Genomic DNA, 16,636 nt, shown 5'->3' on the forward strand with positions numbered 1-16,636 from the left:
CTTTTTACGTCCAGAATTTGTATCTTTTACATTGTTTATGCAAATTTGCTGTAGGAAGCTGTAGGTTTGCGTGATATTAAATGGGAGAAAAGATTTTGGCTTTTAAACAAAATGCTCTTGGGCTGGAAAATTAACTTCTCAGGGGAAGACCAACTGAGCTTTGAACAAGACAAAACTGCATTCATTTGTCATTCAGAGTACCCAGTCCCCTAATTAAAAATAACTTTAAGCCTTAATACAATTTTAACATGTGTTGTCTTCTTCTTCTTTGGCCTGCTTTCTTTATGGGGATTACAATTGGTCATCTAAGTCCATCTCACTCTATCTCCAGCATCTTCTGTCACACCAGCAGTCTGCATGTTTCCCTTCACTACATCCATTAACCTCCTCTGTGGTCTTCCTCTTTTCCTCCATCTGGCAGCTCCATATCCATCATCCTTTGTCCGATATATCCACTATCCTGCAGGTGTCCAAACCATCTCAGCCTTGCCTCTGTAACTTTGACTCCAAACTGCTCAACTGTCCCTCTGATGTATTGATTTCTTATCCTGTTCATCCCCGTCACTTCCAGTGAAAATCTTAGTACCTTCAGCTTTTTTGTTGGTACCACCACCTTCAAACCGTACATCACAGCAGGTCTCACTACCATTTTATAAACCTTCCCCAAAGCAGGTGTCCAAAAATAAAATTACTACCTGTACATCTGTGATGAAGGGGGGAAATTGGCATTATAAACCCAAATTATTTTTGGAACTAGGAGGAACTAGAAGGCTTTATATTTCAAACATGAAAGTTTCTGTTGGTTAAAACAAAAATATTTAAAGTGGTATTTAACAGGTGACAATTACATTTTATGTTCAAGATTTGAAACTATCTGACTTTTCTTTTTATGCTTACAGCCTCTTTTGGCTTAATAATGACTTGTCATAAAACTTGTTACACATGTTCACAGTGGATAAAGAATGAGTCACAAATAAGACGCAAAAGTTTCTTTTATCTCAAAAACAGGAAAACAAAAGATCAGTCTTTCAGGATATTTTTTGTAAGACAATATAGGAACCATAACTTTACCTAAGTTTATGTTGGGAAGCTGAGAACTGTGTGAGAACACTATGTGGCCTTTTATCCCACCATAAAATGTGAATGGAGAGCTTCAAATGTGGATTGAGAAGCATAATTACATCAAATGGATGAAAGATGAGAGCTGTCAACACTTTCCTGGCAGGGTGGAGAGACAAAGGAAGAGCGTGAGGCAGGGAGAGTGGTGACTGCCATGACTTGGGGAAAACTGAAAATATCCAGGCTGACACACAACCTGGAGATCCACCCAGACTACTCAGTAGTGTTGAATGAGTGAGAAAAATAATTTCATATATATACTATATGACTAGAGTTCCTGAGTGATGTTAACCCTGTAAAAGTAGGAATCTCTTGTTTATTCTGAAAACAGATCAAATATATAAATAAAGCCATGTTAGGTCCGAGCATTTAAAACAAAATGATTAAACTGTAGGAACAGAACAATGGAAATATGATAGCTAAAATTTACAAGGCAGATCAATCTGTGCTTTTCAGCGCAGTGCAATGTGATTTGCATCATTGTGAGCTGCAGCCTTTTCCCCTACTTAAATGCCTGGCTGTGACCCAGTGTGGAAGCAGGGGGTTGGCGATCATGTGTTATTTTACTGTGTACCCACCACACACTTGCACGCACTTCCCGACCCCACAGCCAAGCAGGGGGCTTCAGTAGGTCATTGACCCCAGGCATGATGCCTGGTTAGTCAAAGAGAGGGGTCGATAGGCCTGGTTGTATGAAGTAAAGAGGTCAATATGGATAAACGACAAAGAAAAGTGAATATTATGGCTTGTTTGTTTATTTGTTTTTTAAATTTGCTTTATTCTTGAATTCTCATATTCTTAGTTATATAAGAATTATATTGCAATTATTGTTATCATCATATAATTATTTAACAATTATCTATTTATGATGTAGTCTCAATAGTCATAACAGCTTTTATTATTTTTGTGACAATGGCTGCTATCTTATCTGGGAAATAAACCCTTTATTTGATTTGGGTGGGCAAAAACAGATACCTAGCTTAACTAACTAGCACACTTAAATCATACATGAATCCGAGACCAGTGTAATATTCTTGTTTAGAGGCAGTAGATCAAGAATTTCTCCTCTAGCGTTGGTTAATGATACAGTTAAAGCAGGGAAAACAGCAATTGGAGACCAGCATGACCATAATTTTTGCAATGGCGTGCAGTGAACTTGACTTTCAAAATGATTGCGTTGAAGATGAGGTCTGCAACCACTTGCAGGCAGTTGCTGTCTTGAAAGTGACTTTCTGCATCAAGACGGTGATGGAACGGCAATAAGATGGAGTTGCATGCAATTAGTTTGGGATAACACAGTGATTATCTCTGATAAACAGGCAAAAATTGCAAATCTGCTGCCATCTGTTTTAAATTTGTTTGTTGTTTCTGTATGCAGAAACATTAAACAATTCAAGTTCAACTTATATTCAGATTCCAGTCAGAAAGTCAATGATTTAAAATGATTTGAAACAGAAATGTCTTCACAAATGACCTTGCTTTTATACACAAATACAACCGCATGGCAATTATCCTATTGCAAAAAGATGCATTGCAGACGAGTTGCAGACGAGTTGCACTTATCGTGGTGTAGACTGACTCAGGTTGATTGCAACGTGTTGGCAATATGTATACATTTACAAATTAGAAAGCAGTTATTGGCAAAGCTTAGCCAATCTAAGAGAGATTGACCACAATTATTAAGAATCACAGTCCAACCCACTGCCTCCCACTCAATGTCCTTTGCAATCGCCTTGCAATCAAAAACGGTCCCCCAGAGGTTGAGAGTGCTGCACATGTAACCTCTGCTCAATCAGTTGTTTGTCGCAATTATTTGCAAATCATCGCAGAACCACAATTTTTTCCTTTTCTAGTTTCAATGAGATTACTGTTCTGTTTTTACTCTAGTTTAATTAATTCTTACCTATGGTATCGACAAACAGTTGTAAACTGATATATTTCTGATCCAAGAAAAACGGAATTTCCTGTATTGCCCACTTGAGGCTGTCTTTAAAAAAGTGAGGACTTTGCCATAGACATAGATGTTTCATGTTTAATGTTAAATTTATAACACCATGTTACTACAATAGTCTCCTCTAGGCACTTTTTATTATGAGGTAAACACCTTACAATATCACAAAGGAAAACCCCAAAAATCAGGGTTGCCACCACTGGTTTGGGGAGATGGGAATGAGAAGAGAAAATAGGCTCACTGTGTGGCGCAGACTATCCAAACAGACTGTGCTTCAGTTATGGCCATTAGTTAGTTATTGTGTTTGTTTTTGGGTAATGCACCAATATGAAGCTTACTAATGTTAGGTGATAACCTACTACTACGTCATGTCTAAATATAGCATATTTGGACATAAAAATGCAAATCCTCAAGCAAATGGGTGACATTAGGATACCCACATCATCTTTTATTCTGTTTGTGGAACTATGCTTTCATTTCTGGGAACCTAAATATGATCATTCTTTTTGGGCAACCACTTTTGGTGGCCCAGTGTCTGCTGATGCCAAAGAACACCTTACTTGTGACTATTAAGGCGCTAATGGATTCTGACACATACAAATATGTCCTATGTCATAGGTGTCAAACTCTGGCCCGCGGGCCAAATTTGGCCCGCAGCTTAATTACATTTGGCCCGCGGAGCCATACCAAATTACTGTTAGAGCTGGCCTACTGGTATTATACAGCTAATATATATATTGTTTAGTATTAAGCTTTGCTTGTTCCATATTCAGTTTTTCAGCAAAACTTGTTTGAGTCCATAAGAAAAGATTCATTCTCATATCTGGTGGAAGATTCTTTTTTCAATAAATATTAATGTTAGCCCGCGACTTTGTTCCAGTTTTGAATTTTGGCCCACTGTGTGTTTGAGTTTGACACCCCTGTCCTATGTGATCAAGCTGGATCAGTGGGCCTCCCCTTGATGATAAGCAAAGAAGTGACTGAAGAAAGGATCTTTTGCTTATGTCTCCTGGAGGGTGATTGTAGTAAAATGGTTTGACAACAAATGTTTCAACTATCACAGCAATGGAAGTTGGACTGTGCCTCTTTCAAACATCAAACTATGGAATAATTAGGTGCTACACAAAGATTGCCAAGCCATAGCCATTTACATATACTGGCCAATAATCAGCCACTGACCCTTTTGACACGGGTAGTGTACTGAAACCTAGCTGAATCAAAGCTGTTCAAATTCCTGGCTGGTCTGCAAGAGGAACTGTGGCCCACTGAAAAACCACTGCTCTCAAAGGTTTTGCTTAACAGTCAACCAATTTGAAGCGAGTCAACAAAGTTGGTTGACCATCATACCCCTCTCGACCACAGATGTTGTCTCAGAAGAAACGTTACACCCCAAGACCCTCAGAGTATGTGGTATTTATACTTCGCAGCCAAAAGTACAACTTACAAAAGAGTCCCAAATTACTTCCAAACATTTATCATCCTCCTCCTGTATATTGGCAACTTGCTGATTAATTCACCATTATTTGCCAATATTCATAAGGCACATCCATTCATGCCAATAAAGCATATTGATCTGATTAGAGAGAGATAGAGAGAGGGAGAGAGAGTGAACGAGAAAGGATGGCTGGAGTGCGTAATGGGAAAACATTGATTATGGCTGATAACTGGCTCTTTGATGTGGATAATGCAGTCACTCTCTTCCTGTCTCTCCACTGCCTTTACACTCTAAAACCCCCGGGCCTCAGAGGATATTGGGTTTACAGAGAGGGAGAGAGAGAGAGTGTGTGTGTGTTTGTACATGATGCATAAGCTTGAATTTGATAGAGATGTGGCATGAGATTGTATTTTCATAGAAAAAAAAATAAGTGTGCAAATGCAAGGGGTGAACAGTGTTTATGTTACGACAAAAGCCGACATTGAAAAAAGAGAAGCAGAAATTGCCTTTTTAGGACTAGTGGAGGTCAGGGAGGATGGATGGGTCAGTACAACGTTGAACTTTGAAACAGGAGTTTTGATTAAATTTTCTATTAGTCTTAATTTTTACTATCTAATGTTTACATAACTTTAAATCTACTACAGGAAATTCCCTATATACTCACATTACAACCCACATGAGTCATCTACAACATTAAAAGCCACAGTCGGTGACTAACATTTATGATCTTGTAACAAACTGATGTTCTGCTTGGTCCAGGCATCCTGACGCCACTACTCCCACCCTCCCACACCACATGGCTACAGCATTCCCCACCAGTGAGGACCTCTCCCAGTAGGACAATGTGCCCTGACATTGTGAAAAATGCTCAGGAATGACTAAGGTAACCCGATGAAGTGTCCAAGACATTGACCCAGCCTCCGAACTCCCCACATCTCTGGATGTACTAAAACAAGCCTCAAGGCCCACCCTCCAATCCACATTAGGCCAAAGGATCCATTCAGTTCCAAACACCACTGGGGTTGGCAGCACAAGGGAGATTTACATGATATTAGACATGTGGTTTTGATGTTGTGGCAGATCAACATCTACAGGGTGGGCCATTTATATGGATACACCGTAATAACATGGGAATGGTTGGTGATATTAAAGTCCTGTTTGTGGCACATTAGTATATGTGAGGGGGCAAACTCCTCAAGATGGGTGGTGACCATGGTGGCCATTTAGAAGTCGGCCATCTTGGATACAACTTTTGTTTTTTCAATAGGAAGAGGCCCATGTGACACATCAAACTGTAAAGTTACGTTGAAACCAAGCACACCATTGTGTTTCTTGTGACATTACCAATAAGTTTGATGTGTCACATGGCCCTCTTCCTATTGAAAAAACAAAAGTTGTATCCAAGATGGCCGACTTCTGAATGGCCACCATGGTCACCACCTATCTTGAGGAGTTTGCCCAGTGTCAGTTTACAACAAACTGACACTGTTGTGATTCATTCTTACCAACCGTCTTTCCTCCAGAATTAATAAACACCTGTTTTCAGCAACATTGTTCCAATGAGGTTTGCGAATCGCTGGTGGAAACTGGAAAATTTACTAGCTCTGAATCAGCTGGATGTTTAAATGGCCAGCTGTTTAAGTTTGCATTGATAAATGAGAATTTACTAAATTCATTTAAATGAATTATAAAAAATAATCAACGATGAGGGGAATGTTTTGCCAAGTCATACTATGAAGCAAGTATGAAAACAAGCGTGTGTAACTGTTAACAACAACTCAGTTTTGTAAGAGCTACAGTCTTTGTTTAGCATTAACTTTTATTGTCCTTCTGACATCAGAGAAAGGAAAGGTAAATACAGTTTCATGTACTTGACTTACATGAATTCACATTTAAATCCCCTGGTTTATTAACATTATTAATACTAATTATTAATGCATATTTAATCCAAAAAAACGCTAATTTGTAGCTGATTATTCATTTGTTAGCTGTGTTTGTGCATATAATCAAACCTCTAAACCGGTGACGTTTGTTTTAGCAAAATTAAAGTTTCTGTTCCTTGGTCTTTTCTTCTGTGGTGCAGCACATTAAAAAAGTAATTTTAAAGAAAATGGAACTTGTTGTGACTGAACCCAGGTTTGGATAACATCTTTGTTTCTCTTTTTCCATATATTTCCTCATATTTAATTCATAATGCCCACACGGAAAGAGCTGCATAATCGAGTCAAGAAATGTGTCAGTGAGCAAAAAGGAAACATGGAGAGCCACATCATGAAACTAGCATGGATATCAGTCAGAACAAATAATATTCAGCCCATGCTGCAGCGAATAGAATTCCATGCTTGAAGATTAGCTAAGATAAAGATAAAGAAAGATAAATAGACAGGATAAAGTGCTTTACAAACAGTAATATTAAAACAGGAAACCAAAGTCTTAAAAAAGTTTCTTTATTCTGCGCAAACAAAATCCTAAATAAATGTCCTGTCCATTAAGTAACATGTTTTCAGAGTCTAAAATCAGATGATAATAATAAACAATTTAGAAAATCCGATTATTTGTAGTCTGATCGCTTTAATCCTGTTTGCATGTAATCTTTTACTTCCCAGTAATGACTGTTCTCTGAGATGGTTTCTGCTTTCTGCGACCATGTGGGCTTTGAGAACACTGACTGAAGTCAAAATGGTTGACTAGCAGCCAAGTGAGCCAAGCCCTACAGAGCTGCCATGACCTCATTCTCTGTCTCTCTGCTCCATCAGCTCCACTCATTGACCCCAAGTGGAGAGAGAGCTGCTCAGGGGAGCTGGCTCCCCCTGCTGACCATTCTTGGACCAGCAGCCTCATGAGACTTGGAGATGAGAGTACTAATACAGTTGTTTTGACATTCTTATATCCTTTAAGGAGGGAAAGGAGCACAAAAATGTGCTTTTCTATTGTGAAGACAGTAAAAAAAGAAACAACTTTAAGGGCTTAAATTAAAAAGAGCTGCTTTTATCCTTGTCATTGTAGACTTTAAACCAGTTTAAGTGACTTGTATTCTGTTTCTTAACCCAGTATGTGGAGCTTCAGGCTTGGATAATTTGTTACAGGGTCCAGATACACACAAGTGAAAGCCAGCAGTGTGGACAGAGGGAAGTCAGACACCTGTGCTTTCATTTGGGTGAACTGACCCTTTAGTAAGACCATAATCTGATAAATGCTTCGTTCAGGCTGTATCTTAATTTAAGTACAAACACAAGTGCACTTCTTCAAAGATATATTACTCATTTTAATTGCAATCCATCTCAGCTGAAACAGGACTGAGGCAAATTCTCTCGGAATGAAAAAATAAAGAAAACAGTTTGCATACGAAAATATATTTAGACATTTAGACCTTTTTGCATATTAGCTACAACCAATTAATTTAGCTCAACACACAGATGATCCTCTGCTGGAAAAGAAAGGCAGTGTTTAATCACGATAGCAAGCAAATGAAGGCGCCTCGTTTGGCGATCAGAGAGCCGTTACCACAAAGTTTAAAATGATCCGTGTAGCTAACATGGTAAACACATTAAGGCACTTCAGGTTCCACAAAGTCAAAAATCGTTTTACAGGCTTCCTGCAGAAATGCAGCTGAGTGTCCACTGGGCGACTCTTCTGTCTTTAGAGTCAATCAGATGTTTAGTGCAAGGAGTGTTTTTGCAGTGTGGCTGACACTGTGTGAGGCTTTGCGTTTTTTTTTTTTTCAGTAGGCTATAAATCAGAGCTGCAGCCTGTAAAACCAGTTATAGTACCCGAATGTGTTGCACACGCTAAAATAGTTAGGAATTCAGTTCAGTGTGAAACTCATTGAGACCACATCACAGCAAAAAAAGAAAGAAATCTGTACATGTTTTTGACACGATAAACTGCAGAAATATACAATCAAGGAGACCGAAAGAAGAATATGTAATATGTAATAGTCAGAGTCTGTAGTACAGTTTCTACGCTGCAAGTCCTGTTCACACTAGAGCAGAGGTGGGGAACTCCAGGCCTCAAGAGTTCGAGGCACCTCTGCACTAGAGGGACATAGCAAAACAGGTGATCAGTAAAATTAGCAGCAAACCACGAGAGGAGGCGTACTTAATTTGGGTTAGTACTACTTCAGAACTTCTTGATGCATTCTCAATCATCCAGGAAAATAATTCTCCAAAAGTTGATTCTGTTCATCTGGACGTAGCGTTTTGTGGGAGAAACGTTTCGTCACTCATCCAAGTGACTTCTTCAGTCTCAGCTGACTGCAGGTTTCCCCAATCTTATAAACAGTACATTTGGTCTTTGATCAGTGGGTTTTGGTCAGTGGTTGTTGATCAATGGTCATGAGAATTTGCATAATTATGATTAAGGAACTGACCTCCCAGCCCATTGTTCCTTCAGTGGGCTGGTTTCAGTCATTATGCAAATGTACTGTTTATACGTTTGGAGAAACCTGCAGTCAGCTGAGACTGAAGAAGTCACTTGGATGAGTGACGAAACGTTTCTCCCACAAAACGCTACGTCCAGATGAACAGAATCAACTTTTGGAGGAGTACTTCAGAACTTCTTTAAAGTTTGGACTCAGAAATGGAGATGTTTTTAATTTATAGATAAATTGGTCTGATATATCAATATAATCATTATTAATTTGTGACATTTAATTGAATATACAGGTATGCAGGAGCTCGTTTATTCACTGTGGTGCTCCAGTGGGACATTACACTCCCTGTTTTAAGTTTACTTTGTTAAAAGTCTTACTGATCAGTACAAAACCTGTTTTGCATTGCATTTTACCACAACGAAAACTGGTGCGCTTGATACAGAAGCCCCAAATACAGCTATGAGCATTTTGGGGGTTGATGATTCCCTCAAAATATTGAAAATACACAAACTAAACCTCATCAGTTATTCCTTGCAGTAAAATACTCCAATATGTGTGTGCTGGACTTTCATAGAAGAGCACAAACCAGCTCCAACCAGGACAGAACAGATATGAGAACCTCAGTACCTAAATGAGCAAGAAGTCAAGTATCAGAATTAAGGAAACGTATGTCTCACAGCTCCTCAGCTTGCCTTCATCATATTCAAGAGATGTTTTATTGAATGGTACCCGTAAAACATGCGTCTCGACTTGTCAAAGCAGTGACTTCAGTTTTCAGCACAGTAGATTTAAAGTAGAAGTCATATTTGAGACTGGGCAAGGAGCAAAAATCAAAGAGAAGAAAATGCTTTTATTTCTACAGCTTTGCATAAAGCCACTTTTCACTGCTGATGGTCAAGACTGCTGTTTTGCTTGTACCACTGAAAGGAAATCAGGGGTGTCCAACTCCAGTCCTGGAGAGCTACTGTCCTGCAGCTTTTAGATGCATAATTGTTCCGACACACCTGAATCAAATGAATGGCTTGTCACCAGGCCAAACTTGATGGCATGCTGAAGAGGTAATCCAATCATTTGATTCAGCTGTGTTGGGGTAAAAAAAAAAGGAGAAGTAGCTCTCGAGCACTGGAGTTGATTTAAATAAATTTAAATAAAGCTGCCAGTCGAGGCGTCACCATCACTTTTACCTCTCACGTCTTTCTATTCGGGTTGTAGCCAGTTTGTGCTGTTCTTTAAAGGAAGAACTACACATTGTTTTACAAAGATCTTGTAATATTACTTCACTGTCGTCTATATCAGTTACAAACAATCATTAACTGTATTTTATACCCCATCATCAGCATCAGTATACTACAATACAAATCAACGACAACATAAGCAGGTTTGCTGGACAATCACGGATTGGTGGTTGTTTTTTAAAAAGAGGATGAAAACAATAACTGGACCTTTTCATACTTTCATCATTTTGGGTCAGATTATGTTGAAAAGTAACTATTTGCATGGAAGTTTCATTAGAACTGTCTTATAATAAATTCAAAACAGAAAAACAAATCTAATCCAAAAACTGTTTAATTACTTTAAAATCATACATTTAAAATTCTGAATTTTCTTTTGAGTTCTGCAAATACATTTGCCCTTAACATAATTTATTACCATCCAACCCTGACATTCGGTTATTAGCAGATATTTTTTTTAAGCTTGTGGCGCAGTAACAAATACACAGCCTCAGTTTAAAGTCAGTAGTTTCAGTGTTCTGTTTCATGTAAACCACAAGCTGCTGATGAGCCAGTAAAGCAGGCTACAGTGCCTTCAATACCTCTTTAACACCATCTGATACTGGTGCCAGTAATAGTGTTGAGCCAGTTCTGTCTTCAGCACCACAATGCAACAGGTTTTAGGACCGACTATGTAGTGTTGGGGAGTTGAGGTAAGTTCTATTTTAAGAAAATCATGGCAGCCAGAAACTGTGGGCTGTACCTACCAATCATTCTTCACTTTCTTGTGGTAGCCCCTCCCACACCACTGATGTCAGTGATCCCAACTCTCGGCCGGGAAATTTTGTGGTGCCGTTCTGATGCCAGGTTTTTTGGCATGGGCACTGGTCTTTTCTTGGTAGAAACACACGGAACTGGCTATAGACTGGGCACCTGCATTGGTGGAAAAGGGGTATGAGTGCCACCCAGTGGACACAAAGCCTTCTGCTTGTATGTAAGAAGAGTAGAAAAAAAAAAAGCTGAAACAGAAACAGACTCGGGCATAAAGTTTACATGATATTGTGCTTTAAATCTTCTTGCACCATCTTAACACCCCCCTTTCCCAAAATCATGCTTCAGTTCCAGCTTTATTCCCCTCCCACCCTCCCGCCCAATGTGATGCTTCACACCCAGAGGCGTCCAATCAAGCCTGAATTTTGTCACACGAATGTGAGGCATCACACACCCCGAACCCGAGATCGCACATGAAAGCTACATGTGAACCCATTCACCTCTGAGTCATAGAAAACTTACAAATAAAGTAAAATGCACTGAACAAAAAAGAAACAGTCACTTAGCACTAAACAGAAGCAAACTACCCGTTAAGAACGTTTGTTAAATGATCATGAGAACCACAGTGCAGAGGGGGATTATTCCACACGCGCACTGCAGAGATCATACACTAAGCACGCCCAGCTTACAAATATACACAAATATTTACATGCAGAGTAGCAGTCATAGAAATGCATCCACTTCCTCGTCCCCTGGGCAAGAATGGCTGTGGTGGCTTTGAGGAGGATTGCATGCTACATGCTACATGCTACGTGGTACCAGTCTTGGCAAAGCACACATCGGTGACAACTGGAGGCTGACACTTTGGTACTTAGCATTTGGTTCCACAGCGGTGCATTGTTTTCCTTCGGTTAGCTGCAGACTTGTTGTCTCATCGATCCAATCTTTTGACATTTAGTGATTTCAAAGGTAATTAAGCAGATTTGACAGTTTCTTTTACAACTTCTCGTGTTTAAACAGAAGCATAGATTTGCAAACTTCTGCTTCTTCTGAGAGCTTTTCTAGAAAAGCTTATTTATAGTGTTCACAGTTAAGAATACTGAAGTGACTTTATTAGGTATATCTGTCTAGTGCAGCCAGTTCAAAGAATGAACAAAAACGGACACGTTGTACTATGATGCATGAGGCTGCACAGGTAGGCCTAATAAACTGAACAGAGAGCATATAAAGTATATATATTTCAAACAATCTCCTTCCTCTAGAAAGAAAATGGGAAATAAATAAGAACATTACTTCCTTAGAAACATCTTAAACTATTTTCATCCAAGAATTTTACAGCATGGGAAGACAAACATCCACGTGGAACCAAATCCAAGCTTATCTCGCCCCAGCCAAGTAGAGATGGGACAGATAATCATCAACAGAGCAATATATCACAATACAATCTCCTGTGAATATTCTTGTATATCAGACTAAGCCTGAAAGATTTTAAATTTCAGGTCATAGTGTACAATTTTTCCCATTTCGAGGACATTTTCTTCTTTAAATACCTACTTTGTGTGGTATCACAGATGACTGTATTGCAGTATATTGCAGAATCACTTGTTTAGTGATTCCATTGAGTGCTTTGTATTAAATGTGCTAAAGTGCAGAGTCAAACCAAATAAGAGAGTGAATGTTAAATTTAGTGAATCCAGCAGAATGAGGTTATAAAGGTGAGAAAAGAGAGGAAGCGTCCATCCACGTCGGACAGTTCAACTCTAATCTCAGCGTGTTCCCAGTTGTCGTGACTCTTTTTACCCGTGCCTCAATCCATAACTGGCTGTAGCATCATCTGATCAGATTTGGCCTGTGATTATTGGATTATTGGTTCCTTTTTTATTTGTTACAAGGAAAGAAAAATGAAAATTTTGATAAAATTGTCACCCCAAACAATTTGGTCAAAGCAAAGATCCCAAATTTTGGGGCAAAGAAGGGGATTTCAACCACCACCATCCCTGGGAGCCCTGAGGGGAGGGGGAGGAGCATGCAGGGGAATAGGGGTGACATCTGGATCTTCTGGTTGGTCATAGTTCATTCCTGTCGGAGAGAAGCAGTGTGTCTTTAAGGGGTTGTAATGATTTCCTGTTTCAAAATAAAAAAAAAACAGGTAGAGCTGTTATAATTCAGTTTAAATATGCAAACGCTTCACTTGTTTAATGGAGAAGATGCACAGAAAACACAGTTTCCACAATTTGAACAGCCTCGGTCTTACGGATTCTCAGAGTCCCGACTATCACATTCCTTTCACAGTAGATTACTCATTTACTGCTTCACTGCAAAATACTTTAATGTTACAATTCATGATCAGAAAAATAAAAATAATCTCTGATATAAGCAGGAGGACTTGACAAGTCGATGTAGTCACGGTAAAACTGGCACGTGCAGACACAGACAGTACAATCAGGGCTTTGCTGTTTAGCTGAAGACTTCAAACAGTGTAGGTCAATAATAAAATAAGATATCTTGCTTTCACAGCACACAAAAAGTGCAGCTTTTATATTTATTATTTCTTAATAACGAACACTGATTTACTTTAACTCTTTTAAGATTTGACATTATGCATGAAATAAACAAACTTCAAGTTTGAAGTTTGAATTTCCCCTTTTTAACATTCTATTTGTCACTTAAGAGCCGATAATGACATAGACTTTGTTGCACATGTAATGAAGCTGCTTGACAATGATATAAAATCTAGCTGTATGCCCACGTGTGGATTGTTTTATTAGTTTATTATCACCTTTGTCAAGTTTTTTTTTTGTTTGCATCAAGTTGTAAATCTGCAAAATTAACTTAAAGTCACATGTAACCACGGTAACTTCTGACCCCCACTTCCGCCGCTTACTGTCGCTAGCCTGGCTAATGCTAGGCTAGCTAATGCTAGGCTAGCGACAGTAAGTGCAATTACTAGTTGTATTTATTGAATATTGTTGTTTTTGTTTATCCCACTATTTCCGAATGTTGACTTAACGTATTTAGAGTTGAACGAGTGATTAGATTTTTGTAGTTTTGTCCATTTTGGATGTTTTTTGTTACTTTTCTGATGAAATGCCAAAACGGCCTATGGGATTTTGCATTGAGTTAAATTCCATTTAGATTATTGAATCTGTTTCGCAACACCTGTGATTAAATGAGTTTTGTAAATATATTTGATTAACTTTGGATAATGTTTATTAGTTTTATTGCTGATATACTTTGATGGGACCCATGAGAATGTTTTTCTATAATAGTATTTTGAATGAAATTCATTATAAGAGATGATGGTTTATTGATTGTTGTATGAAACATGGCATTAATTACTTGTCTTTCTTATTTATGGATTTATGTATTTATTTTGTCACAGCAGTAGAATGCTGTTTCATTTTCTTCTGTGAATGATAATTTATTTTTTTGACCTTGTTTAGGTCAGGGTTTTTTCCCCCGCGATCAGCCCTGATCAGCGCGGGATGGCGAGCCACCCAACCACCGCTGCGTTGCGGTAGGAACCGTAAACCTATGGACTGAATTAAACTGTTAACACATGACCTATCACAGGTCCATGGAACTAAACTAAATCTCATACTGGACTAAACCTCATCCCACCTCCTTTTGGAACCTAATAAGCTGTTTTGTATTGTCAACATTATTTTTGTTTGTGATATATATGCATATTTTTTTTATTTTTTTTGTACATCCGTCTATATATTTCTCATAACAAACATAATATATATATTTTGAGCTCTACTTTGGTTTCCTGTGTTTTATTCACACACTCAGGCTCCATAGTCGAAACTACTTCTGATAGCTCATTGTCTATGAAGCTGCAGTCTGGTCCTTTAACCGCGTTACACACACAAAAGTCTTTAAATTTTGTGCAGTTTGTCAGTTTTTCTGTCAGAATCTCAGTTCAAATCACGTCTAATTATAAACACATATGTAAATTCAAGAACATATGAACTTTTGGTCATTTCTTTTTCAACAAACCTAATATTTTTTAATGCAGCTGCATGTACAGGTGCACTGCTGTCGCTCATTAAATCAGTGTGGAATGTAGAGCAGCTCAGTGAAAGTGACCTGTCCACTCTCACCCTTCACTCTCGCCTCCTGTTTTTACCTGTTTGATCATCTGTCCACTTCTCTCGATGACGATAGTCTTGTCTTCTTTGACAGGTGAGGTGACCTGGTAATCATCACTGAGCAGACCAAGGATCGGGTACTGGTTCCTGTACCTGCAAACGCACATTTAGTTGTTATTCCTAGATTCTGAGTCAAGTGGATGGTTAGAATTTGTCTGTATATACTGCATTCAAGTGATTCAACTGTCACTTATCTTTTTGAAAGTGTAATAGGTGGCAGTTTAAAAAAACAGATCTCCCCAAAACACAATAGATTAAATAATTTTGTTTATTGTGTTTTTCTCCTTTTTCTTTCTCTCTTCGGCCAAACAACACGTTCCACAATCACATTAATTAAGAAGAGCCACACTGGCAAGCTGCACAAGTACTCCTGTGAAATTTGTGATTATAAATCAAGAATAAAGGCTATTAAAGGTTTGGTTTTCATGTCATTCCACTTAAGATAAATCCCACTCTTATACTGTGTGTCCAAATGGCCACATTTAATGACCTGCCTTATGCAAAAGATGCTCACCGTTCAAAGACCTGAGAAGATAACGTCGGGCTTTGACTGTGGTTGCTGGGTTAGTCCTACACGTCACGTTGCTTTAAAGCATTTTCAGCATGAGCTAGCAAGAACTCAGCCAGTAGAATCAGCAGAGTTAAGGGTTACTTAACGTAAGTTAACTTGATATAAAGTTATCTTGTCTGGCAGCGATCTGTCATAGTTATTTCGTACCTTTTGGTGATGATGGTCTTAGTGACGTTCTTGGAGCTGCTGTTCCTGTCCTGCATCAGCCTTCTGATCTCCTGAGGACCACAAGAAGATAGCTCACACTCATTCCAGTCACTCTGCATTCATTTAGGCAATTTTTTAAATGTGTCAGAGTGAAATGGACCTCGAGTACCAACACATGGTATGAAATTTCCAGTCTTTTTTACTGTTAACTTCACAGCAAATGAATGTCGAGCAAAACTATTTCCTGCAGTTCGTGCCGTTTTAATTGTGCTGGTATGTGATGTGAGCCACCTGAGGTAATCAAACGCGCCTGAGGTTAAATTAACTATCGTCTTTCAGTCAGAGGAATGTAGTTGGACCTGAAAGGTCCCGGCTTTGTTTTCTTCATTTACAACCTTCATTTATAGCATTCAGTTTGTTTCTGCATGACTCAAGACAAATCTGTTGTTCATCCAAAATGTAGTAAGTCTGATGGCGATAAAGGAAAATTGCAGTTTACTAAAATTGCTTTTGCAGTTTGCACATAATTGAATCCAGACTGGTTTTAACTGGAAACACAGCGAGATCAGTGAACAGAATGAGTCGGACGATCTCACAGGAGCTTTTTTTTGGGTGTGAAAAATGGCCGACGGTAAAATCATTGCCTTCACTATCAGTTTATAATCTACATATAAAAAGCCTATTTATCTAGATATTTCTACCTAGAAATATCTAATCAGACTGCTTCCGCATATGCAGATCTCAGTATTAAACTTTGTGACTATATTGATATTGAAGCTGATATTGTGTGGAGAAATAACCCCACTTTAGTTAAATTCAAACTGAATGGCTTTGCAGTACCTCAAACGGCCACTTGAGGCTGCTAACTGACTCCATCTCCATCCCCAAATGGCTTTTAGTGTCAA

General features: G+C 38.7%; 1 protein-coding gene across 2 annotated transcripts in view; it reads right to left on the reverse strand.

Annotated features, from left to right (window-relative positions):
- Positions 1-8,819: 8,819 nt before the first annotated feature.
- The window catches only part of pof1b (POF1B actin binding protein), a 41,780-nt gene continuing 33,963 nt past the window's right edge, over positions 8,820-16,636 (reverse strand). Inside the window, exons 11-13 of one of the 2 annotated variants that reach the window (XM_085174110.1) lie at positions 15,732-15,802; positions 14,992-15,106; positions 8,820-12,983 (exon numbers count right to left, since the gene is read on the reverse strand). In XM_085174110.1, coding sequence (XP_085030236.1) covers positions 12,963-12,983; positions 14,992-15,106; positions 15,732-15,802 — 207 coding nt within the window. In that variant the 3' untranslated portion in view covers positions 8,820-12,962. The remainder of the gene's footprint in view (positions 12,984-14,991; positions 15,107-15,731; positions 15,803-16,636) is intronic. The other variant, XM_085174111.1, reaches the window with a different exon arrangement.

The sequence above is a fragment of the Neolamprologus multifasciatus genome, chromosome 10 (assembly GCF_963576455.1).
Source record: "Neolamprologus multifasciatus chromosome 10, fNeoMul1.2, whole genome shotgun sequence".
Taxonomy (NCBI): Eukaryota; Metazoa; Chordata; class Actinopteri; order Cichliformes; family Cichlidae; genus Neolamprologus; species Neolamprologus multifasciatus.